Genomic DNA, 26835 nt, shown 5'->3' with positions numbered 1-26835 from the left:
TATGTAGATGAAAGCAGGGTTACAGTTGCTAACATGACGTCTTTATAAAACCTCCTCAACCCCAGAAATTAAATGAGAAATTAGTCCAGTGGTTGTACACTCATGATACAGTCTGCCATGGTGACTCAGTGCAGCCCTAGTGCTAGATGCAGTCATGACACAATCTGCCCTGGTGACTCAGTGGTGACCTAGTGTTAGGTGTACTCTTGACATACTATGCCCTGCTGACCCAGTGGAAGCCTACTACTAGGTGCATTCATGACAGTTTGCCCTGGTGATTCTGTGGAGGCCTTTCCTATATACCCAGGCAGCTGTTCTAACTGGAATGTAGTGAGACATTTAAGTACAGTGTAACATAAGCAATACATGACCTCCTGCCTTAACAGCCCCACATCCAGCTAATCTATTAGGATTTAGTACGCCCAGATTCCTGTCTCATCCACAACACATGGATAGTGAGGAGGATAATCTAGTAATGTCTGTAGAGTCCAGTTTGCTCATTCAGACTTAGCAGAAGTAAACCCTGCCACCATAGTTGTTCTATCATCAACATGTATTAACATAACTCCTTCCCATGTAGTAATTCCCTCCCGTGCACAGAGGAGTGTTATACAGTCTTTTGGCCTTTGGTCCCTTGAACACCATAAGGTTGTTAATATACCTATCATATGTACACTCATACTTTGTACAGTCCACTCTTTGATACATCAACAAAGTACTATTGCACAACTCCCACTGTTTTCATGCCTTGCTCTTGGCACATGCCAGTTTCATTTATTTCATTGAGTTTGCTCAACTCCATGCCTTACAATCCTGACAAAAACAAATAATGTTACAATATCCTACCTCACATGTAGTAGAGTCTCTAGCACATAAATAATAAAACTCACACTTGTGCAGATGACTCACAGCCAAAATCTGTTTTCTCTGCATGTTACTCACTGTGCGTATAGTTTAAATCCCAAATGAATGTACCTTTTGCATGCCTTCCTTTAGACATTTCTGTCTCTGGCCTATATACATAGGACTCAGTCACTCCCCCCTCCCCCCAATTATTCTCCACGAAGTTCTTGACATTATCTTGAAGTGCTCATAGAGAAAAAATGCAAGCCTATATAGACAAGTGGTTTATGATATTTATCAAGCCTGCATGCAGCTATAGTACTGCCAGTGCAAGGGCTCCAGAACCATAGTGTGATGATGCGCAAGCATCTTCACTTTAACCTAAACTCATTGACAGTGCCCTGAACTCCTCGCCTGGCTTCACTATAAAAAAATGTAAATAAGGAGTTGCTCTGTTTATTAAGCATGCCTTTATAGTTTACTCCACAGATAAAGCAGGTCTTGGCTAAGGGACTCCAAAATCAACAGTAGTTTCTTTTGTTTTCCCAAATGCTCATTGCCTTCTTTCTACACTACAGAAAAAATATGCATCCTTATTATTTCATATGGAGCAAGTTCATAAGTTGCCTGCCTTGCAATCAGAGTTGTCTCATGATGGAAGACATCAGCTCACATCTTGCAAAGTTTAATTTTAGCTTTTTTATAAGAGAGAATAGTTTTTGTTTTCGTTCTTTTTTCCTTTTTATTTATTTATTTTTTTGTTAAAGTTTTAAGAGTGCTTGTTAATATTTATTTTTCTGGTAGATGGTTATTTAGGGCCAGTAACAGTAGGCAGCACTGTTTCAGTGAATGTCAAGAGTCTACTTCAGGGTATACATTAGAGGCATACTTCTCAATCTTGCTAAAGAATTTTGGATAAATCCAAAAGTTCTCATGGCTGCTAATGCTCAGCAAAAATATCCAAAAGGCAATCCTGTTTCAGTGAACAACAAGGAAAAGTCCAAAGATGTAAAAATGAGCATGTTTGTTCCTTTTTTTAATATGGAACTTCATCAGATTCAAAAGGAATCATTATAGCAGGCCTTTTAAAAATACAACAACCAATCACACACAATATGAAACTACCCTAATCAGTTCTTAAAGGGGCACCTGCAACATAGTAACAATGAATATGAATTGTTTTTAATTGATATTGTAACATATACGAGCTCAAATAACATCCACCATCTCTGTTTTGAGGAGACTGACAACTTTTATTAAAATTAACAAACAAAACACAGTAAGCGATTTTACAACATATTGTTGCTTCATGAGAACATTCAAAACACATCAAAAACACAGTCTTAAATATTTAACATAATTAAAAACTTTCAATAATCTCCGCAGATCAATCAACCAATTAACTGTGAATATTTGGTATTCTGGATGCTTCATCTAATCAATCAAATATAGGCCTAGTGAAAATATCCTATCATATACTTACAAGAAATCATCTAGCCTATCAATATCTAGAAAAGCCTATGTAATGATTAAACACATTGCGGCAATGTCATAAATTTATTGGATGAACTCCAACCAATCTAAAAATCACACATACCTGGAAAAGTCATCAAAACTTGAGAGCATTCTATGGTCTACTAACCAAGGTTTAAAACAAATGATCAAAAAATAACTTCACTTTATGAAGAAGGTTAAAAAATTGTTAAGCTTACACTAAGAACTGCAATACTAGCAGTTCATCTTTAGGCAATTCCAACTTCATTCCAGGTCACTAAACTTATACAGGAACTTGTATCATGGTTAGACACAAAAATACAATATCTGAAGCTCATTGCCTAAGATTTCACCAATCTAATACCACAGACTTGCCCGAATACCAATCAAAATTAAAGACATTCCAAAATCAATTGACCAGGGTTTAAAACACATAAACAACAGAATAATCATTGTAAAGATATGATCTAGCTAAGTAGCTAAGGTCATGTTAAACGTCACCACACTAACAGTAAATGCTATATATATGCGTTCTTTCAAAAAACATTTGTGGTTCCACTTCAGATCACCAATGCTGTGGACGTACTAACGAACACTGCACTGTTGACTCCCCGATCTAACCCTAATAAATACCAGCTTAAAATCCATCAGTTTGGCAAAATCATATAAAGCTGATCAATAACAGTTTAAAACAAACCAAATGCCACTGTCACCTCATAGATATCTACAACATATAGAGAAAACTAGTCAGACAAAGAACACTGAACTATACCAACGGAAAGGGCATACCAATAATTATCATGTATAAACAAACATTAGCATGTCCACAACATTGTTAATCTGAAGTGGAACCACCAATGTTTTTGAAAAAACACATATATTTAGCATTTACTGTTAGTATGATGACTTTTAACATGGCCTTAGCTACTAAGCTAGATAATATCTTTACAATGATTATTCCATTGTTTATGTGTTTAAAACCCTGGTCACTCGATCTTGGAATGTCTTGATTGATTGGTTTGATTGGTATTAGATACAACTCAGCCGAAGCTGCAAACCAAATTACGAACACACAAAGACACGGAAAACAGCAGAGACTGCAGAAAATAATCCTTTACTGTTTCTGGTACCTAGGCTTTTGCCTTCTCACAGAATACTTTACTCACAGAAGCAGCCATGTTTGTACATCAACTTAATGATGCCTAATTAATCAATTACATAATTAAATATTTAAACACATAAATATTTATTTAACATTTCAACCTCTTATTAATATTAATTTTCAACAAAGATTATTGAGAATGGAATCCAAGTTTATTATTAATTATAGTACTCTTTATCCCAATGGCATGAATCTTGAAATATAGATATATGAGCATTTTAGGCGAAATTTTGATATATGTTGATAATGTATTTTGATAATGTGTTTGGGGTCAATGAAGTTAACAATGAATTATGCATTAAAAATGTTTAATAAATGTTTAAAAATTGTTAAGGAATGTTAAAAAATTTAAAAAATTGTGAAATGTAAAGAGGATGAAATGTTAAATGAATATTTATGTGTTTAAATATTTAATTATGTAATTGATTAATTAGGCATCATTAAGTTGATGTATAAACATGGCTGCTTCTGTGAGTAAAGTATTCCGTTAGAAGACAAAAGCCGAGGTACCAGAAACAGTAAAGGATTATTTTCTGCAGTCTCTGCTGTTTTCCGTGGCTTTGTGTATTCGTAGTTTGATTGGTATTCAGGCAAGTTTGTGGTATTTGATTGGTGGGATCTTAGGCAATGGGCTTCAGATATTGTATTTTTGTGTCTAATCATGATACAAGTTTCTGTATAAGTTTAGTGACCTGGAATGAAGTTGGAATCAGAAAAAGATTAACTGCTAGTATTGTGGTTCTTAGTGTGAGCTTAACAATGCTTTTTACCTTCTTCATAAAGTGAAGTTATTTTTCGATCATTTGTTTTAAACCTTGGTTAGTAGACCATAGAATGCTGTCAATTTTGATCACTGTTGTGGGTATGTGTGCTTTTTAGATTGGTTGGATTTCAGTCAATAAATTTTTGACATTGCCGTGATGTGTCTAATCACTACTTAGGCTTTTCTAGATATTGATAGGCTAGTTGATTTCTTGTAAGTATATCATAGGATATTTTCACTAGGCCTATATTTGATTGGTTAGATGAAGCATCCAGAAAACCAGATATTCACAGTTAATTGCTTGATTGATCTGAGAAGATTATTGGATGTTTTTAATTATGTTAAGTATTTAAGACTGTTTTTGATGTGTTTTTTGAATGCTCTGATGAAGCAACAGTATGATGCAAAAGCACTTACCATCTTTTAATTGTTTAATTTTAATAAAAGTTGTCCATCTCCTCAATACAGTGGTGGTGGATGTTATTTGAGCTTGTATTTGTTTTACACCACTGGACTGCCTTTAGAGTGTTTTTTCTTTTTGTTTTTTGTTGGATATTGTAACATAGTTTTATTGAAATGTGCTACACAATTCTTGATGAATTAAGCTTTGTTACTATTTAGCAAGTGCCCCTTTAAGAACTGATTAGGATTGTTTTATATTGTTTTCGATTGGTTGTTGTGGTTTTAAAAGGACAGCTGTAATGATTCCTTTTGAATCTGATGAATTTCCATATTAATAAAGAAATAAAGGTGCTCATTTTAACAATTTTGGACTTTTCCTTGGTGTTCTGTCATGTATGAGTGTCTTTTGGATAAATCCAAAAGTGGTAAAGAGATAAAGGATCAAAATCAGGTACATTTTTTTAATATTATGTAATTCACTTAAAAATAAGAATTTTGAAAGTCTAATGTCTGTCATTATTGACTAACTGTAATCCTCAATGATTTAACAACAAAAAAAGTATCTGGTACATGACAGAAATAAGAGGCAAAAATCAGGGACTTTCTACAAAATAGTGATCATTTGTTTGTCTAATATATATATATATATATATATATATATATATATATATATATAAACATATCATATATATATATATATATATATATATATATATGTATTGTATGTGTTTGTAGATGACTGGTCATCATTTCTGTATTTCTGTGGGGTATTGGGTTGGGATGGAGCCAGTGTGAGGTTAGGAGCTGGGCTATGTTACTCTGAGCACCAAACTGTGCTGCTACTGCTTTTCTGGATTTTGCCTCACATTTCTGTCTTGTGCCGCATATATATATTTTTTTTATTTCTTGAAGTTATTGTGGAATTAAGACCAGAACTGACTTTGTAAATTGACAGGAAGTGCAACTTTTGCACAAACAATCCACTGTATTCATATGTGCAATTTTTTGTTGTCTTCAGACAAAATAAACAAAAGTAATCAAACATAAATATATAATACAGGTGTTATTTCTGACCTAAAGGTAATATGTGATTATATGAAAATGTAATGTTTCCATTCTTTGTATATATTAAATCACAAAAAAGACAGAAAAAATATTTTGTCATTAATATTCCAGATGGAACCTCTACTTTGTTGTTGAGGATAAGAGGTCAGTACAGCTGTGTTTTAAAGATAATATGAAACTAGCATCCCTTCAAAGTTTGATGAGTAAATATTGAACCATTTTGTAGATATATATATATATATATATATATATATATATATATATATATATATATATAATTCCAAAAGATTTGCTCTCAATGCAAGTGACCACTTACACTGACAGTAGGCTTAGAGCAGGTCTTTTGGAATCTGATCAGTGTAGCAAGCCTATTTATAGGTAGACCATACACTGAAGTAAGTCCCTTACACTGTGAGCAAGTCTTTTGGAATGAGGGAAGACTTACACTGAGAGTAACTCTTTTGCAATGGCCCATAGTCTTTTAAATACAAATAGCAAAAATAGTGAAAAACAGCTAGTATTCTGGTAACAGATCAGCTGAAAATGCTCCTCAGTTAAGGATCATAAGAGACACAAGCGAACATAGTCTAGTGACCATTTATACCCTGTCAGTACCCTCCTTTAAGCTTTATCTAATTTTTCAAGGAGGACTAGGCCAATCAAGACAGGTGTAAATGTGTGGATACCCATCCAGTCATTTACTTGTCATGTGGAGGATTATAATATATTGAACTGCTTAATTTGAAGTGGAAGTCTGTTCCAAAGGCGGGGAAGGCACTACATAACAAACCTTCCATTCCACCATGTTTTACATATTCACTGAAGTAGGTTTAGAACTCTAAGAAGAAGAAGAAGATCCTAGTATTAGTGGAATTGTTTAATTCTTGTGGCAGTACAAGACAGCAGGTGTCTGTACAACACTGAATATAGGAACAGTGTTTCCAGTTATTCCTGGTAGCTTAGGGTTCTTAATCTTTTTAGTTGGGAACCTTTGGAATCATTCCAGTTGCTTGATGTTCTAGTGAGGTACATCATAAAGTGTGCATTGAAACAGAATATAAAGTTGCACTGACTTCTTCAGATCCAGATGACATTCCTTTTATATAGAAGGATCACTATAGCAACATGATGATCAAAGAAGAAGGAAGTATTAACCTATGTTCCAAGGTTTTTAACCACATTCTCATTCTGTGGTGAGGTGAGATGTTGTCTAGGCTGTAAGCTGGGGGAAAGGGGGTGTCTACCTAAGTGACAATAATGCACTTTTTTTGCATTTAATTTTAAGATGTTATTTGTACACCAGATATTGATAATTGTAAGCTCTTGATGGACTCCCTGAGCATTGGAGGGGGATTTGAGAACAAAACTAGTTTATTGTCATTTGCAAACTTGGTTGACTGGTGACCATGGTGTGTGATATGGAGGTCTGAAAAGCAGATGAAAATAACATAACTCCCAAGTAATGATTCCTGGGGAACATCACTGGTTACCTTCATACTTTTTGAGAAAGCACCCCCTGCTCTGTTTGTGTGGGTTCTAGCTTTTATCCAATTTCCTATCCATCGTACTATATAGAGATGTATTTAAAGCACATTTAGCTAGTTTATTATGTTAGCATGAGGAGTGATATCAAATGCTTTTGCATGGTTGAGGTACACTATATGTACAGCATGGCTGCTGTCAACAGCCTGTGTTACTCTTTCAAAGAAATCAACAAAATTCATTAGACAAGACCTACTTCTGACAAAGCCAAGTGGCTGTGTATCTAGTCTAATAGATTTTTCATATCATAGTTAATCAGGTCAGTCGTGATATATTCCATAGCTTTACAGAGTGGACTTGTCCAGCTGATGGGCCTATAATTTCCAAGGTCAGAGCTGGGCCACCCTTGTGAAATGACATCACCACTGCTGTGCACCAGACCTCAGGGACACAGCCAGTAACTAGGCTCAGGTAGAAGAGGTTAAGGAAAGGCCCTGCCACTGCCTTTTCAGTATTATTTATTAAATAGCAGGGTGCATGTTCAGGCCTCACAGAGGATGTATTTTTAGTCTTGAAAAGCACTTTCAGTATGTTACTTAGTGATGACAGATGTCTGACGTCTTCAGGGATAAATCTCTGGGATGATGTTCACACTGAATTTGTTTACTAGTGTGTTGGTAATGTCCACTGCATTAGACTAAGTAGTGCCATTCTGAATTAAGTCCTGTGGAATGTTGGAGGTTTTTTCTTAGTTTCTTTATGTAGCTAAGGAAGGATTTGTAGTTATCCTTAGCTTCCAATGTTAGCCTATGTTTATGGGCTACCTTGGTCATCCTAATATTTTATTTAATTTTTTTGACAATTCCTTAATATTACCCTTGATTTTAGTGTCATTTTCTCTACTGCACACTTTAAGGATTTTTTTCATTTATTGTATACTTTATTTATGTTTGTGGACCACCAAGATGGTTTGTTCTTAAACTTTCCATTATGTTTTGATCTGATTGGCACTGTCATATTTATACATTTTTCTAGGTAAGCATAAATTTCGTTTTGTGTGCAACTACATAAAAGATACTATTACACATAAATCTGGAGACTTCATCATAGAATTAGAAAAAAATTATACATTTGAAATCCCAGAATTCCTGACATTGGTATCCATTGGTTTCAATAGTTTAAAGGTAAATCTTAAGTTTATGATCATACTTAACTGAGGAAGGGAGATACCAATGGAATGATGCATACAGATGCAATATTTGTAAGAACTAGGTCTATGATATTTTGATCTCTAGTGGGTTTTTACTACCTTGTGTAGGGAGTTTTTGTTTAGTAAATCTAGGAATTTTTAAATATATCCTACATTGAAAGTCTAGGTGCCCCCAGTTTATTGAGGGTAGTTAAATTCTATCAGAATTTTCTTTAGGGAAGTTGATGCATATGTGGAAACTCATCGTGGTTTTCTGGGGATTTTCAGAGCACATAGAGGAGATCCTGTGACAAGCTGTGAAATGAAAATTGATCTGATTTAATGAGATTTGTATCTCAATGAATTCTTTTTGTCAATGTTTAGGAATCTGCCTAGAGGTGAAGTGGTCTCTTCCAAAACTCCAACAAAGTTGCCATTGGGTCTAAAGGCATGGAAAGCATAAAACCCAGGTATGGAGTTGGGTCACCATCTAAACATTTAAACTAAGTTTTGATGATCACATACACATGGATGAACTCCAAATGTAGGAGGGCCTCAAGGCTGGGAATTTTGTTACTGAGACTTCTAGCATTGATCAGAGCCATCTTAATGTGATTTTGTGTTTGATTCATTTTTGGTTAAGTTGTGAGGTCCATTAACTAGACTCAGGCTAAAAAAAGGCACTATGAGGCCATCAAGGGTCTTAGAGAATACAAAAAACTATGGGAAGGCAACCAAACTGAATAAAATGAGAAAAATGGTTCAGTACACTAGCAAGACAGTCCACAAAAATAATGAAATAGAACTATTTATTACTCTGTTTTAAGTGCTTTTCGTAAGCCTGATGGCAAACTTCATCAGAAACAACTTCTAATAGAAGGAAACCCTTCTTTATAAAAGAGCAGGTGGTTGACATTAACCAATTACATCACTTTGTTGAAAATGAATGGAAGCACCTTGATGTTAAAGTGGCAACTACATATATAAGTCGGAAACAGTACTTCACTAATATATAAACATAAATTGAAAGTGTTCACAATACTCAACACTAAAAACCATAAAAACAGCTTGTACAGTTAAACATTTCCAACTGGTCTTTTTTAAAAACATGTAATACTTCACCTCTTCAAGCTTTTTAATTTAAGAATACTGCTGATAGAACATGTGTCATTTAAACCGGGAAGGTTATAAGCATTCAACTTCTCTTGCCAAGTTAGTTCAAGTTCTTCTAGTTTTAATGGTCTAGGACCACCCCTACTATCGTACTTGGCTTGATCAAGGCCAAAACAACAACATCCACTCTCACCAACAACAGAATTTTCAGCAAGGTCCCCACACAGGAGCCAGGACAAAACAGAAAAATTACCAACAGATCCAAAACAGGGGCAAGTAGAAATTCAACAAGAACAAGACTTAATTTCTTGGCACCAGGTTGATTCTTTATATGTTCCACCTACGCATAACACTGAATTTATTGTTTGCACTTTGGTTAATGTCTCGCATGATAATCAACAATCAAACAATGACTGCCCTGTGATTTTGGACAGCCGAAGGGTCAACAATACCCAGTGATTATCATGAACAAAGCAGGCGATTTTAAACGTTATAATTTTTCCTCTATAGAGTTTTGTTCAGATATCGTTGAATTTGTATCTAAAAGGCTTACTTTTGTCCCATCCCAGCCATTGAATTTAGTTAATACTATTGTTGATATTAAAACTTATACTAGGAAGTTGAATTTTAATTTAATCATGGGTGATGTTTTGAATATGGTTAACCCTGACAAATTTTACATCCCTAGCACGTACAACCCTCCATTGCACCCAGTTTTGGAAATGTTTGAACAACTTTGTGAACTGGATATTAGGCATGCTGCTAAGGTTGGGTTTAAGCACAAAGCTTCTTATAACATCAATAGGGATGAACGTGAATACTTACAATATATCAAGTCACAGGGGTTGCGGTTTTGTAAACCAGATAAAGGAGGTGGTTTAGTTGTTTTCAACAACAACGACTACCAACAACGTATGAATGTATTATTGAATACTAGTGCATACTATATAAGTTCACGTTCGAAGTCAATAAGGCATACAGTTTAATTAAAAACTGTTTAGAGGATATGTTTGTTGAAGGCAGAATTGATCAGAGGATCTATAACTATTTGTCAACAGCTTATCCTAGATACCCGTTCATATTTGGCATCCCCAAGATACACAAGTGTATTGAAAATCCTCCTCTGAGACCATTGGTCGACAGTAGAGGTTCATCTACCTACTCTTGTGCTAAAGTGGTGGATGCCATTCTGCAAAAAATATTTATGTCATGAGAATCAAATTTGTAAGGACTCATGGTCATTTTTGAAAAAGATTGAGGCCTTAGAATTCAATGTGAACTTTAACTTCCTCACTATTGACGTGAGAGATTTATATACTTGTATCCCTCATGAGATTGCCATAGAATGGGTAGTACTTATGTTAAAGAAAAACAATGCTGCAGTTGCAGAAATTAGTTTGGTCACGAAACTTATTGATTTAGTACTTTCTAACAACTTTTTTATGTTCCAAGACCAATTTTATCTGCAAAAAGTAGGGGTAGCAATGGGGTCACCTTGCGGAGCTAGTGTTGCAAACCTCATTATGGCTTACTGGGAATCGGAATATGTCTTTAAGAACAACACATTTTGTGATTCTTTTGTTTTTTACACAAGATACCTTGATGATATCTTTATCCTTATCAATGGAGATGAACGTGATAGTTCGCATGTGTTGGACTATTTCAACAGTACCACTCATTTCCTACAATTTACCTCTACATTTAATACTGACACTATAGCGTATTTAGACATTTGTCTAGTGAAAAACTATGTGGTCAGTAGCTTTGTAGCAAAGATATATAGGAAAAAAACATATTCCAAAACGTTCTTACACTTCTCCAGCAGCCACCCTTTTTATCAAAAGAAGTCAGTTATCAAAGGTCAATTAGTGAGGATTTCAAGAATGACAAGCTTAGATGAAGACTTCCTTGAGGAATACTCCGTTTTGAAGAGTATGTTTATGCACCGTAGTTACCCTGAACCACTCTTGGATGCCTTTATTAAAGAGGTTCAGACCAAGAGAGCAGACAAGGTGTATAACACTTTTAAGTGTGAAAACCCCACCTACTCCTACTAGTTCTTGTAACAAAGTAGACAAGAATTTAGATGTCAGTCTTAAAATACTGAATAGTGAGGTTAAGAATGTCATGCTAAGTTTCATCACTACATATACCACACATAGTTATTAATGTATTGGTATTTTACAGAAAAACTGGGAACTATTTAAGATGAATCCAAATATATACTCTAAAGTAAGTGAGTTCCCCAGGGAAGGAGGGTGACATTCAGAAGAGGGAAGAATCTTAAAACCCTCTTAGAACAGCAATGTACCCCAGTAGCACATTGTAATGGGATGAAAAAGTGTAAAAATTGCAACTATTGTAAATTTGTGGAAGTCACTAATAATTTTAACATCAATGGCACATTATATAAACTTAAAGGCAGATTTAATTGTAACTCGAGTTTTGTTGTCTACTTGGCTAGATGCAAATTCTGCCCTGCTTTTTACATAGGAAAGACGGAGCGTAGGCTCCATGACAGAATTTATGAGCATCAATATGCTATCAATAAACACAAATTAGAGAATGCTCTAGCCAAGCACATTGTTACGAATAAAGTTCATGCCTTTAAGTTTATTATTATTGATCAAGCCAAGTACGATAGTAGGGGTGGTCCTAGACCATTAAAACTAGAAGAACTTGAACTAACTTGGCAAGTGAAGTTGAATGCTTATAACCTTCCTAGTTTAAATGACACATTCGATCAGCAGTATTCTTAAATTAAAAAGCTTGAAGAGGTGAAGTATTACGTGTTTTTAAAAAAGTCCAGTTGGAAATGTTTAACTGTACAAGCCGTTTTTATGGTTTTCAGTGTTAAGTATTGTGAACACTTTCAATTTATGTTTATATATTAGTGAAGTACTGTTTCCAACATATATATGTAGTTGTCACTTTAACATCAAGGTGCTTCCATTCATTTTCAGCAAAGTAATGTAATTGGTTAATGTCAACCACCTGCTCTTTTATAAAGAAGGGTTTCCTTCTATTAGAAGTTGTTTCTGATGAAGTTTGCCATCAGGCTTACGAAAAGCACTTAAAACAGAGTAATAAATAGTTCTATTTCATTATTTTCGTGGACTGTCTTGCTAGTGTACTGAACCATTTTTCTTGTCTTAGAGAATATGCTGAAGCCTTGGAAGGAGAGGTGCAAGCCACACATAGCAAATCAAGTAGGGCTATCCAGCCAAAAAATTACTCCTACTCATTGCTGTGTTGTGCCACTTAGAACAGGTAATTTACTATTATAACTATAAGCAATATAAGCAGTAACGTATAGAGCTAAAATACATACAGTTAAGGGGATCTTGGTGTTAGTTATTCTTGTTGCTCTTAAAGGTTTGGATTGTGGAATAGCAGTTAGCATTGTGGTTTCACTGTGCTTGGTTGTCAAGATCATTTTTTACCATGGGAGCCTTCTGTTGAGAGCTTGGGCATTTTTTTTACCACATGATTCCGTTTCTCACTACATCCAAAATACATGTTTGTGATGATCCTCACAATTGTCCATAATTGTGTATGTATGTTTTCGTGCACACGAGTGCTGGTGTGTGTGTGTGTGTGTGTGTGTGTGTGTGTGTGTGTGTGTGTGTGTGTGTGTGTGTGTGTGTGTGTGTGTGTGTGTGTGTGTGTGTGTGTGTGTGTGTGTGTGTGCGCGTGTGTGCGCGTGTGTGCGTGTGTGTGCGTGTGTGTGTGTGTGTGTGTGTGTGTGTGTGTGTATTGTATGCTAGAATTACTAATTATATAATTCCTACCTTTTTACTAAAAAACAAGGTCCACACCTAATGCTCAGCAACTTTCAAACAGTAAATTGAGTGAAATTTCCACCGAATGTGTGTAGTTTATGTTATCTCACATTTGCACCCCTGATATCCTTGGCATCCTCTTATTTGTGTAGATAGCGCTTCCATCTTGTGTGCATAACTGAGTACTCTAGTGCAAGTACACAGCAGGACATGGCTTCCCCATAATGACTTGGGTAACAGATATCAGAATGTCTACCCAAACTTATAATCTGCAAGCCACAAGACAGACACTTATCCTCTTTTTTTTTCCAGTGGCTGACTATCAGCTGCCATCAGCTCCTATCCTTATTCACTGGATCTATCACCCATTGTCAGCCTTCACCAGACTCTACCTGATCAATGTACAAGACCAGTGAGGAGACTGATGAAGCTGATGCAGTGTCATAGTGCTGACGATGAATATGCACTAACTTTCACTACCTCACAGCAGCTTTACGATATGCATGACCACCATCCTCAAGACCAAGAGGCGCATACTCATGTCTGCACATGCACCACCTCCCAACTAAGTAAGCTTGGAGCCTACCTGATTTATACACTGCTTATTGCAGTGAGCTTAAAGTGCTCCCTTCACCAGGATATCAGACACTTATCCTTAGCCAAACAGATCCAAAGCCTCTGTCCTGTAGATGAAATAACAATTCCATGCTAAGAAAAAGTAGGCTTAGGACTTTGCTAAAGGTTCTCTTGGTGCCAAGCAATTATTATCGTATTGCTGTTTGTCATCCTACTGCAGTATCTTTGAAATATTGATAGTTCAACAGTTGACTGTACACTTTGATCAGTTTTAAGTCCTTTCAAGTGTTACTATGATTTTGCTTGAGTCACAACACTGAAATTATCATTACTACTTTTATAAATGCAGATATCCAGTGGAACTGTGTTAATGGAATTGTTTTTGTAGCTGTACTTTCATGAGGTGTTGTGATAACAGCATTATTTCTGTAGCTGCCTTTTTTGATTACCCAAACATTGTCTTGTTTTTATAACCTAATATATTTACACAGAAGTTTGCACTATATTTCATTACTGCTTTCTCCATTTGAACAGTAGTAGGATTGACAAAACATAATGTGGGTTTAGATGTCCAACATCTGTGATTTTGTCTGTGTGTGTGTGTGTGTGTGTGTGTGTGTGTGTGTGTGTGTGTGTGTGTGTGTGTGTGTGTGTGTGTGCGTGTGTGTGTGCATGCCTGTGTGTGCATTTTTCTGTGTCTTCACTTTTATTCTGACTCAGAAATCCAGAGATTTTTGTCCTCAACAAGTGAAGACATGGCAGACAAAAAGAAATACGGACAATGTGGTTTCAGTCTGTTTCTAACTATAGTTCTAACAGCCTACTTTATGCTTTATACTTTGAATGTGGAAATAGACAAGCTACTGTACATTGCTTGTCTATTTCCAAATTCACAATATAAAGTTTACAGTGAGCTGTGAGGAATATAGCCAGAAACAGAATTAAACCACAGAGGCCCTTTTACTCCTATTTACACATGTTGTTTATCACTATACAGTTTGAGTTCTGCAGTACCCAAATACTGCATAGAAGGCAGAGATATTATACTAATATGGTCCGTTAGGCCCTCCCTCCACCTTCATTGTACTCATCCAAGTTTGTGGCTCACAGACCACCTGTGTGAACAGTGAACTCTATGACGGTGCATTCAGGTGAAACCACATGTCACATTTAGCCTTGCAATGGGGTAAAGAAAGGCACTAGCTTGTTCTGTGATTTCATATGAAGAGTCTGTGGAATTATTCTTAATTTAACACAAATTGGCATTACATATGTGCTTCTTCATAGTAAATAGTTAAAAACACTTGTAAAAAGGCACTTTTCAGGCTATGATGTGCCCCTCTGGACCACCCTCCAGCTTTCACCATCTTCTCAAACCCCTGTGCATGACTAGCACAGGGGTGCTGGACCACATAAATTCTACATAGATAACTGTAGCCTATAGATTACATCATGTTTACATGGTGGCCATGGTGTGGTGGGTGTCAGCTGTCATAGCACCAGTATCAGACAGATAATAATACCTATCCTCATTCTTACATATGCTGCCCATCTAGACCCATAAGCCAGTCATATTCATGTTTCTTGTGTGGATTGTATGCCATGATTTACTTCACTGTAACTTAGCCATATGCTGCTGTATCTGACAGAGCTCTGAATAGTTTGGAGCATCAGTGGATAGGTAATGTGTATACCTCTCTACTGTTGAGCTCCTTGTAGCAGTGACCATCACCTCTGCTGACAACTTATATAATGTAATTAGAATACATGTTAATATAAGCACAACAATATTTTTCATTGCTAGTTTAATGTTAGATTCCTTTTCAGGAACTCCTAGCCATGTCATTGCTTTAATACAGGAATCCAGGAACACGTCTGCTCAGCTGTATCTAACTAAAAATCTATGAGTTTTATATGTCAAGGTTTTATTGCCCAAAGTCATTGTGAAGGATGGAGGCGTCACACTTAACAGAAGAGCAAAATTATTGTAAGAACTGCAGACAGAATTATTGGTCTTTTCCTGATATAATCACTATTGTTTATTTTACTTAGTGCTGCACAATAGACTTACCTCATAAAAGTAGGATAGAGTTCAGCATTAACAAGGTTTACCACCTGAAATGATATTGTGATGCCAAGCCTTCCAAATGAAGACGCTATTGTTTGTAGCCAGTACATATCTGAAACATAAAGAGAAACAGACATAGATTCATTTCACCTAATTATTATCCCAAATGCTCACGTTGGTTAGCAGTACTGCTTACAACACCAAAAATGCATAATTTGATAGATATAATTTTAGAATCTCTTTAGAAGGATGTTGAGTTTTGCAAGATTTTTTTCTTTCATTCCTCATACATGAAAGCATGGCATAAAAGCAATTAGTTCCTTATCAACTGATTCTGTTTTTGCTACAGGATGAGCAAATACACTGATAAATTGCTCAGTGTCAAAGTGATAGTGTAGTTTTAGATTATGCCAGGAACTAAATTATCATCTAATAATTCCAAGTACAGTGTTGACTTCAGACAAAAAAACCCAGTAATCATTATATATAGCATAGTCAAAGTTATTCTTCTGAATTCCTTGACATGTAGATTCAGTGGGAAACAAACAGTCGTCTAAAACAAAAGTAAAGGATTTGTAGCAAACAAATCGAATAATAGGCGCGCGTGTGTGTGGGGGGGTGTCTGAAATGTCTAATACAGCAAGTGCTTTTCTGCTCTTTTAAAACAGTATTTTTTTTTCAGAACTCAAAATTCATACTAAAATTCATGTGTATACATATTATTTTATTTTTATTTACTTTACATTTGTTGACTGGGATAGTCTAACTGGATACATGTCCATTTTCAGTAGAGGCCCGGGGAGAAAAGCTCCCTGTAGGAGTGGTTACTGCCTAGAAACTGTAGTTTTATTGGCCATTCTGTGTCGATTCCAAACTCCTTGATCTCTCCCTCTTAAAACCCTGCAGCCGCGTGGTTTTGGCGTCTTTCCAGGCTTGATAGTTGTTGCTGAAGCACCTACCAAGAAGAGAAAACGCTGAGAGAAGAAAGGAGCCACTTTTGAGATTTTAAGTATTTTCTTGTGAATTATTTCTTAGAAAAACTGCATTGCTGCCTACTTTTCAGCATTTTCTTGATTGCAAAAGTTGATATCTGTGTTAGAAACATTATTTAGAACATACCTAGAGCCTGTTTATTGCATTTTTTGTGCTGCACTTAATTTAAAATTGTTTTTTCTTAAAATTGCATTTTACCTGCCTCTGATCTAGCACACATGAGTTGGGGTCATTTATTGCACTGTTCTGACTAGTTTGCTACTTGTGTGTCTCTGCTATCCTTAAACAAAAACAAAAAAATCTTGCTATTTTCCCACTTTCTATAATTTAAAAAAAGTTCAACTACAGAGTTGCTGTTCTGAACTGTTTGTAAGTTTCTTGGAGGCCAGTGCTTGCTTGGGCTAAAGGGAAGTCTCTGTGTTCACCAGTGGCAGTGGTTAACACTGAGCAGCCTGCTTGTCCCTGTAGGAGTGGTTACTGCCTAGAAACTGTAGTTTTATTGGCCATTTTGGGTCAATTCCAAACTCTTTGATCTCTCTCTCTCTTAAAACCCTGCAACTCTCTTTTTGCATGGTCTTGCGCACAGAGCAGTGTCAGGCAGCGCTGCTTAAACAGGTTTAAACTATTGCCGGCTCCACAAAGTCTGCTCTTCACTTTTTCCCTTAAAACTGCTCTAAATCTCAAAATAAGCACTCTATTTTCATTCTAAAGCCCTGCACTTGCTCGTATAAGTAATCTCATAGGTAAACACTAATAAACTTAAGCACTACACCCTCTTATACTCCTTTTAAGTACTTGCTCCCTATTGGTTCTTTCTGATCAGTCAATAAGTAGTTCCCTACGTTATACAGGCATGTCCAAAGGTCAGTTTTGGGTTTACTCTCCAGTCCAGCTGGTGAATCTAGAAATCATGAGGCAATGTTACAACTGCCTTATGTATACAGACCACCCTCTCCTCCTCCCAACAAGCTCAAATATATGTGAGAGATGCAACTATATAGCCAAACTGGAGGCTAAGCTCTCTCAACCCAGTACTGGCACAGCCAGTCAGGAGGAGAAGGTAACCACACACACCACAAATCCAGTCTCACATAGACCTATCGCATCAGCAAACCAAACACATAAACACACAAAAACATACTTGGAGGCTCTAAATAAAAATCTGCCTAAGCAGCAGAGACCTCCAAAGCAAACATCCAAGCAACCCCTAAGGTCACTGTAAGCTGCCTGTCGGGTTCCAGGATCTGCCACATAACACAAGCACTCAGGTCACTCCAAAGCAAGTACAAATATGACTCCGTCATTGTCCATGCTGGTGTGAATGACCTGAGACATACCTCTCTGGACTACATGAAAAAAGACATAAAGGAGCTCTTTGATCATGTAGCCCAGGCCGGTATGACCCTGACCTTCAGTAGCATCTTACCCTTACCAAGAATGATGCCACAGTATAAAGACAAAATGATCAATTTTAACAATTGGCTAAAGTATTGGCATCATTCAAAGGGGATCCAGTGTCTGTCAGCCTGGGATGACATGCTCGACAAGCCACGTTGCTTCGCTAGGGACAGCTTGCACCTGTCACCCCTGGGTTTTCAAATACTGGCAAAGGCTCTTGCCTCCCCCATAGTGCCTTTTTTAGACAAGGCTCAAAAGACAAACCCACCTCCATAGACAACACAAAGAAAAAAAACTAAGGGTAATGCTGTTCAATGCCAGAAGTCTAAACCTTAAGATGCATGCACTCGAGACTCTCCTCAGTATGGAGAATATCGATATCTGTGTAGTAACAGCAACCTGGTTCAAGACTCCTGAGAGCACCCCAGCACTAACAGGTTATACTTCATACCATGCTTTTTGGCCCCAAAACTTGGACCGAACCACAAAAGGAGGGGGAGTATCCATATTTATCAAAGATACCCACACCTCCAGGTTAGTGGCACTGCACAAAGCATCGGAGACCATCCATGTGCAACTAACAGTGGGCAAAACTGCCTTTCAGTTTGTAGCCTGCTACAGACCACCCTCCCAAACACAGGAATCCCACTCGGCTTTCCTGAGAACACTGGAGAATATGAAGTTCTCTCCAAACACCATTATATTGGGTGACTTCAGCTACCCAAACATTGATTGGGAAAACTACTCAAGCCCCACCTCACCCAATGGTTCCTAGAATTTATAAACTCAAATGCTATGGAACAACTGGTCACCACTCCCACAAGAGGGGAAAACATATTGGATCTGGTCATCACCAACATGGGGTCTCTATGTTCCACACCAGAGGTATACCCCTCATTGGTAAGATCAGACCATAAACTAATCTCACTAGACATCCATATTCCATCCCCACCCCCAGCCAAGGAAACCACAGTGAAGAACTTCTCAAAAACAAACTTCACACTTCTCAAAACTGAGGTGGAATCCTTCAAAGCCCCCGGGCCAGTGGAAAATACGACTGAAAATCCAGAATCCTTTACAAAAGCATTCTATGGACACCAACAGGAATGCATGGAGCATGCTATCCCACATAAAACCAAGACTCACTCCTCCAAAGGTAGGAGACCTGTCTGGTTGGCCCAGGCCATAAATAAGCTATACAACAGAAGGAGAAAGCTACTACATGATAGAGCAAAATCCCAAAAAGGGAAGGCGTCTCTGATCAGTACTAGCAAGAAACTATGATCCCTCATAAAATCATCTAAGGCCAGCTTCGAAAGAAAAACTGCACACGACACTAAAGATAATCACAAGGCCTTCGTTAGTTATGTCAGGAACCTGGGAGGCAACTCCCAGATATGCTCTGAGTTAGTGCAAAATGACAAAAAATACACTGAACCCACAGACATTGCCAACATCCTGGCAGAAAGGTTCAATGCAAACTCCCCCACCCCAAAAGAGCAAATGTCTATCCCAACAGAGTGTAGCCTACCTGAGATCACAGATGCACAGGTGAGAGCTGCCCTCTCCAAAGCAAAAAACACAGCATCAATGGGACCAGACAGAGTCCCGGGCTGCGTCTTACCCGAGCTCAAAGAACTAAACCCTCATATAAAGTCACTGTTCAATCTCAGCCTTACTACAGGATATGTACCCAAGGAATGGTGTACAGCAACAGTGGTCCCGCTCCACAAAGGTGGTGCCACAACAGACCCAGGAAACTATCACCCTATAAGTATGACTAGCCTGGTCTGCAAAGCTATAGAGTGTATCATCATGGAAATCATAAACAAAGACATTGGGAACATCCAGACACTGGATCCTACCCAATTCGGCTTTGTTAAGGGCAGATCTTGCCTCTTGACTGGTCAACTTCTTTGCAACAGTTACCAAAGCCACAGATGAAGGGAAGGTAGTCCACACAGCCTTCCTGGACCTTGCAAAAGCCTTCGACACAATACCCCACTCGGGCATCATAAATAAGCTCACCAGCTTAAATATCAACCCCTATGTCACAAGATGGGTTGCAAACTGGCTCAGGGATAGAACCCACATGGTCAGAATAGCAGGTGCCATGTCAGACTCTAAACCAGTTACAAGTGGCATCCCGCAAGGTTCAGTCCTGGGACCTCTCTTGTTAGGTATATATTTCTTCGAGGTACAGGCTAATACGGGTGGACTATGGCTGACCAAGTTCGCAGATGACTGCAAATTGGGTGCCATAATCGACTCTCTGGCTGAAACAAGCATCCTCCAAAAGGGTCTCACAGAGACGGATAACTGGTGCCAGAACCATGGCCTAAAGCTAAATGCCAAAAAGTGCATAGTCATCCCCTTTGGGAAAAACAAAGTGCCCACAACTTACCACATAGGTGGTAATCCATTAAGTATGGAAGAAGTAATTAGGGACTTGGGGACTCAAGTAGATAGCAATCTCTCCTTTGACAATCACATTGCCAAAATGGTTAGAAAGACCTTCTATATAGCCCACCTTATCATGAAAGGGTTCACATCTAGATCAAGAGAGGTCATTGTGCCCCTCTACTCATCACTTATCAGGCCCATAATTGAATACAATGCTCCATTTGGGATGTACCTTACCCGACACCTGCAGCAACTGGAAAGACCCCAAAAGTACCTCACCAAGAGGATCAAGGGACTCAAACAGATGCCCTATGCAGTTCGGCTAAAGAAACTCCAGCTCTACTCAGTTGCATACCACCTACTCAGAGACGATCTGTGTCTGACGTATAAAGCCATGTCCAACCCAGAATTAATGGACATGCTTCACCTCAGGAAATCCAAATCCCTTAGAGCTACACGCTCCAGGGACTTGAACCTCAGCACAGAAAAAAATAGGACATGCTGGAGGGACAGATTCATATCCCAGAGGCTCCCCTCACTCTGGAACAAAATCCCAATCCATGTTAGGCAGAGCCCCTCACTGACCCTCTTCAAGAGAAATCTTGACGAGTGGATGGAAGATCGTAAGTTTACCCCTGAGATCTCTTCTGTGTCCCCGCTTGACAGAGGTACAGTAAACTAACCTTAAAAGGGCTACCTTCTGTGACCTACTATACAGAGGCACACTCAACTAATCTAAAAGGGTGGCGAAAGCCAAACACACTTTGGCTAGCCTTATAAATGCCCCAGGGCAGATAGCCTAGTATCAACCTATGAACCTATGAACAAAAAAGAATAGAGAGATAAGCTGCAAGACAGATACAATAAACAATATAAATGGTTGCAACAGTCAGACTTAAACATCTGTTGGTAATATAAAGTACAGTACTCATCATAAACATAACTCAAATAGTAATAGGTAAATTACAAGAGATGTTACTATATACATACATACAGATATTTTAGTTGTCATGACATAGTCTTTGGTTTCTTAAGGGTAAGTCAATAAAGGTGAGGAGAATGAATTAGTGTAAGGGAGGAAAGTTAGTCAGGTTTAGTACAGGGGCATAACTAGTGGGTATGGAGGAATAGTTTTAGCTCCTGTTTAAAAAGAATTAATGAAGACAGAGAAATGAGTTCAGTGGGTAAAAGATTCCATTGCTTTCCAACAGCATTAGAGAAGAGGAAGTCTCCTGCCAAGTTGTTGGTTTTGCAAGTATTGATAAGTATTTTGTTTGAGGAGCATAAATTCTTAAGATTGTTGTAAGGGGTAATAATGCTAGTGAGTATTGGAGTGTTGGTGGATTGGTAAAGGATTTTATGGGCTATAGTAAGCTGGTGAAATTGAACTTGGTTTGGAAATTCAAGCCATCCCAGTTGCTTTAGATTAAGACAGTGATGTGTTCTAAAAAGAGAGGCAGTTGCAAATCTGGCAAAATTATTGTAGGAGATTGCCAGTTTATTTAGGTTGTTCTTAGTAAGTTTAGTATAGATAGGAGAAGCATAGAGTAGAGTGGAGATTAAGTGAGTTCTGGCTATAGCGGTCCTGGCTACTGGAGTAAGAAAGGGTTTGATTCTATAGAGGGATCCTAATTTTTTGCTGATTGTTTTAACTGTGCTGTTTATATTAATATCGAAGTTAAGGTTACTATCTATTGTTATACCTAGAAGTTTGGTAGTAGGTTCAGGAGATATGAGAGTGCCATTATTAGATGTGAGAGAGAAATTTATTAGGGTGGACTTTCGAGTTGGCATGAACAGTAAAAGTTTAGTTTTTTGGGGGGTTTAGGAAGAGGCAGTGGTTTAAAAAAACATTGTTCTACAGTATTGAATGTATTTTAGGTAAGGGACTGTAGTTCAGTTGGAGAAGTGGCTGAACAGATTATTGTAGTCATCTGCGTATTGAATGTAGGTGGTATAAGGAATTGAAGAGTGAAGGTCATTGATAAAGATGAAAAATAGGAGTAGGTCTAATATAGAGCCCTGAGGAGCACCAAGGGAAATGGGAAGGTGGTTAGATAGTTTATTGCCCCATAGCACAGCCTGCTGTCTATTGTCTAAGTAAGATTTGAACCAATTTATCACTAGGGGTTCAAGTGAAAGGGATTTCAGTATATTTATGAGGAGCTGGTGACTGACCATATCAAAAGCTTTAGATAAATCAATAAAGACTGCAGTATTGTTGTTCCGTTTTTTGTTAATGCAGTCTGTGAAGGATAGGAGGGCAGTGGTGGTACTATGGAAAGGTCTGAATCCATGTTGACAGTTGGCAAGTAAGTTATTTTGGAGTAGGTGGTTAAGTAGTTGCTTATGGATGCATTTCTCCATTATTTTTGTAGGGGAGATAGTAGCGCTATAGGACAGTAGTTAGAAAAGTCATAAGCGTTCCTGCCTTTATGTAGTGGGATGATATGAGAAAGTTTCCAGATAGATGGGATGGTACCTTCAATTATGGTACAGTTAACAAGAATGGAGATGGGATAGGCTAAGGCTTTAGCCCCTTTTTGCAGGTATTCTGCTGGGAGATGGTTAGCTGAGGGGGTGGTAGGTTTTAGTTTTTGGAGATTGGAGCAGATAAAGGAAGTAGAAACTGGTTGTAACCGAAAAGGTGGAGGTGGGCTTGTCATAGTTGTAGGCAGTTTTGAGGTATCTGGAGAAAGTTGACTAGCAAGAGTTTGGATGGCTTGTGTGAAGAAAGAATTCAAGGCATTAGCAGTATAAGTGGGGTTCTCAGGGTTGGTGCCTTGTGGGTTAGGTGTGCTGAATTGTCCTGGGTATAGTAGTTTGTTGATGCTATTCCAAAACTTTTGTGGTTTTTGTTTGGTAAGTTTGCTGTATTTGGTAATAATAGTATTTTTTGTCTAAGAGGATGGCTTTTTTTGCAAGATTTCTTAGTTGTCTAAAGGTTTGGTGATCTGTAGGATCCTTAGTCTTATACCATTTAGCCCAAGATTTGTTTCTCTGAATGTATACATTTTTTTACAATGGTCAGAGCTGCTGCCTCAGAGTTTTATTTTCCCTGGTTTGTTTACCCTCTGTTTGGATTTTATATAGCCTTCCTTTTCTGGTGTGGGTTTTTGCTGAAAATGAGTATCGTGTTGGGATCTTTCATTAAGACTTACATTAAAAGGACATGCCAATGGACAAAAAGCTGTACAGTTAAAAGTACACATGTGTGCAGGGTGCATGGGACTGCCTGTATCCTACAATGGACTGACATATCATGCAGAATTGGTTCCATGCCCTACAGTTCCCTGACCACCAGAAAAGTCTCCTTTTTCCCCACAATCCTGAACAAAATGATGCATGTTCACTTGACAGCATAGTGCTGGTATTCTTTTGGGCAAGATTGAGGTGAACAGAAATGTCCCCTTTCCCCAATGATGTGCGATCCTGGAATTGCTATATATACATAGCAGGGAATGTGGGGGGGTGGGTCAAGTCCTCCCTATAGATAATCCATGAAGGCTTGTTCCCAGGCAAAAAAAAACAATTTTAGTTACAAGTGTACGTTTGGGAGTGGTGTCAGGTTTGATGTTCTGTGCTTTGATCACCTGTGCTGTTAACAGTGGCTCTCTGACTGTATTTTGTATTAGAGTGTTGAAATACTCAAGCTTGCATAAAGAGACAAGGTGGAAAGTGAGAAAAATGCAGCACCCACCTTCTCACTCTACCTTCCAGTAATGCAAACTGGACAGCAACAATCAGCAGGGTTCCCTTAGGTTTTGCTTTCTTTTTGAAATTATGGCAAAGGTGTGCAACTGAGGGGGGAGATTAAGGTAAAACATGTCAGTAGGTATTGTTTTGTTTAAAAATGTTGCCTGCTAAGATATAATTCTCTATCACATCATAACTTCCTTTTATTGGTTGTTGCATATTAAATGAATGTGACAGAACAATATGAAAAGAATCACAGCTTCTCTCTACCTAACTGACTGTCTATCTATCTATCTATCTATCTATCTATCTATCTATCTATCTATCTATCTGTCTATCTATCTCACAATCTTTTAATTAAAAAATGCAGCAGCTGTTACCAAGTGACAGATAGTTCTGCCTGATATAGTTCTATCTGATCCCATAATTATGCTGTTGTTATTTTAAGCTCACTTACACAAGTTCAATAGTACTGCGGTGGTGGTGCTGCGGTAGCATTGTCGCCTCACAGTAAGACTTTGTCCTGTTCGATTCTCAGCTAGAGCATCTTCTGTGTGGAGATACTCGTGAATAGGCATACCATCATTAAAGGTTGTGCATCAGGGCTGGCAACTCGGCATGTAAATATCTACTGCCAATCATTAGCGGACCGGAGTTCTGCTGTGGCGACCCCTAACCGGGAAAAGCCGAAAGACACAACAACAACTTACACAAGTTCAATAGTCTTCATTATAATCCCCTTTTTTAGCATGTTTTTGTAATCCTCCATTTTGCAATGTAAACTTCAGTCAGATTGTAGGCTTCCTCTTAAACTATTTTTTCTCATCTACTCATCCAATAAACTCATTTCAGGAAATCTCTCTCTTTAATATGTATCATCAGGCCTTTAGGGAATACCATGGATTCTTCAGTAGTTTTCATATTCAGTGCCTTACAGAGAAGCCTTCTCTCCAAAATGATGTCAGTATGTCCTCCCAGAAAAAAAGATGCAGGTAAAAATAAAAATGCTAGCAGGCATTTTAGCATTAGTTTGCCAAATAGCACAGAAGAATAAGGGTACAAGCCGTTGTTTACCTGCTTCCTCTGGTCCAGGGTCTGAGTTTTTAATCTCCAACCTCTGTGACTCTGAACAAATCACTTAACAAATAAATAAATAAAAAGGGTTATTTGCCTATGCAACTGGGAGTGTGTCAGTATGGTCTGTGATGTAAAATGTTTGCAACTAGGACTGTGTCGGTGTGGTTCGTTTTCATTTATATAAATGTATGATTGAATAAGTAGTAAGTGATGGTTTAAAAAAGATGTTTCTTGTTTAAGAAAAGGAGCAGGAATTCAATAATTTATGTAATGTTGCTTAGGTTATATGATATATAGCAATATATGTGAAGTATAATGTTTGCTGATGTTAATTTAATACAGTTTGATTACTTTTGCATAAATGTAAATTTGCCTGTGTCACAAATGATAATTCAATAAAGGTGTTTAAAAAAAAAAGAAAAACTGTTTTTTTTTGTATTCACTTTCCTGAAATTAATATGAAAGCACATTATAACAATATTAAAACCAATTACAACCATGCCACATTGTTGAAATTAGGATAAACGAGCAATGTATTAGCCAGTAGTACTATCTGAGTAACTCTTCCTTAACTGAAAAAAAAGCTTTTCAAGTAGAGGTTTTTTTTTTTTTTCATGAGCAGAGTGCATGCAGTCTTGGTGATCTAGACCACTGATTACAGATAAAAAGTAGGTTTACCCTATCAAATTACACAACATTTTTTTTAATATGCGCCATTTTCTTCTACATTCTTGAAAATAGCTGAAATAGCCTCCATTCAGTTTTACCAGTTGCATCTGACTTTATTACAAGAACATATTCCTAGTTTAAAATGTGTTGTTGCTAATATTTCAGTAATTCACCCTTGTTATTAGTGATGCCATGGCTGTTAATAGACACGTATGTCTGTTTCTATAAAAGACCTACAAAACTGTCTTATTGCTTTTCTACATGACTGTCTGTAGACTAAACATTCACTCATTTAATCCTTCTCTGATATATGCTTTATCTGGTTCAGAAACAAGTGAGAGATAGAGTCACTCTGAGCACACAATGAAAGCAATGCAGAGGAAGGAATCATGTATTTATTCATTTATTTATTTATTTGACATTTGTTTACCGGGATGGTCTGACTGGGTCAAAAGAACCCATTTTCAGCAGAGGCCTGGGGAGAAATGCTCCAAAATACAGACATTAATATACAAGCAATATAACAGTGAATACAGTGAATTACAAAAGATGTTGGTACAGATACACGAGACAGATGACTTATTAGTTTAACACACTAAGTAAGACAATGTATTTACATATAATAGTATTATACATGCTACATATTATTCAACATAGCCT

The 26835-nt window shown here is 37.5% G+C and overlaps 1 protein-coding gene across 1 annotated transcript in view; it reads right to left on the bottom strand.

Moving 5' to 3' along the window:
- Positions 1–26835, bottom strand: part of LOC122798772 (solute carrier family 22 member 2-like) — a 667833-nt gene that overhangs the window by 300527 nt on the left and 340471 nt on the right. The window contains exon 9 of the mRNA XM_044067886.1: positions 15943–16051. Within this exon, the coding sequence (XP_043923821.1) occupies positions 15943–16051 (109 nt within the window). The remainder of the gene's footprint in view (positions 1–15942; positions 16052–26835) is intronic.

This window comes from Protopterus annectens, chromosome 1.part0 (genome assembly GCF_019279795.1).
Source record: "Protopterus annectens isolate FY-2018-M chromosome 1.part0, PAN1.0, whole genome shotgun sequence".
Taxonomy (NCBI): Eukaryota; Metazoa; Chordata; order Ceratodontiformes; family Protopteridae; genus Protopterus; species Protopterus annectens.
The sequence above is the reverse complement of the archived record's forward strand: the minus strand, read 5'-3'. Positions and strand labels throughout refer to the sequence as shown.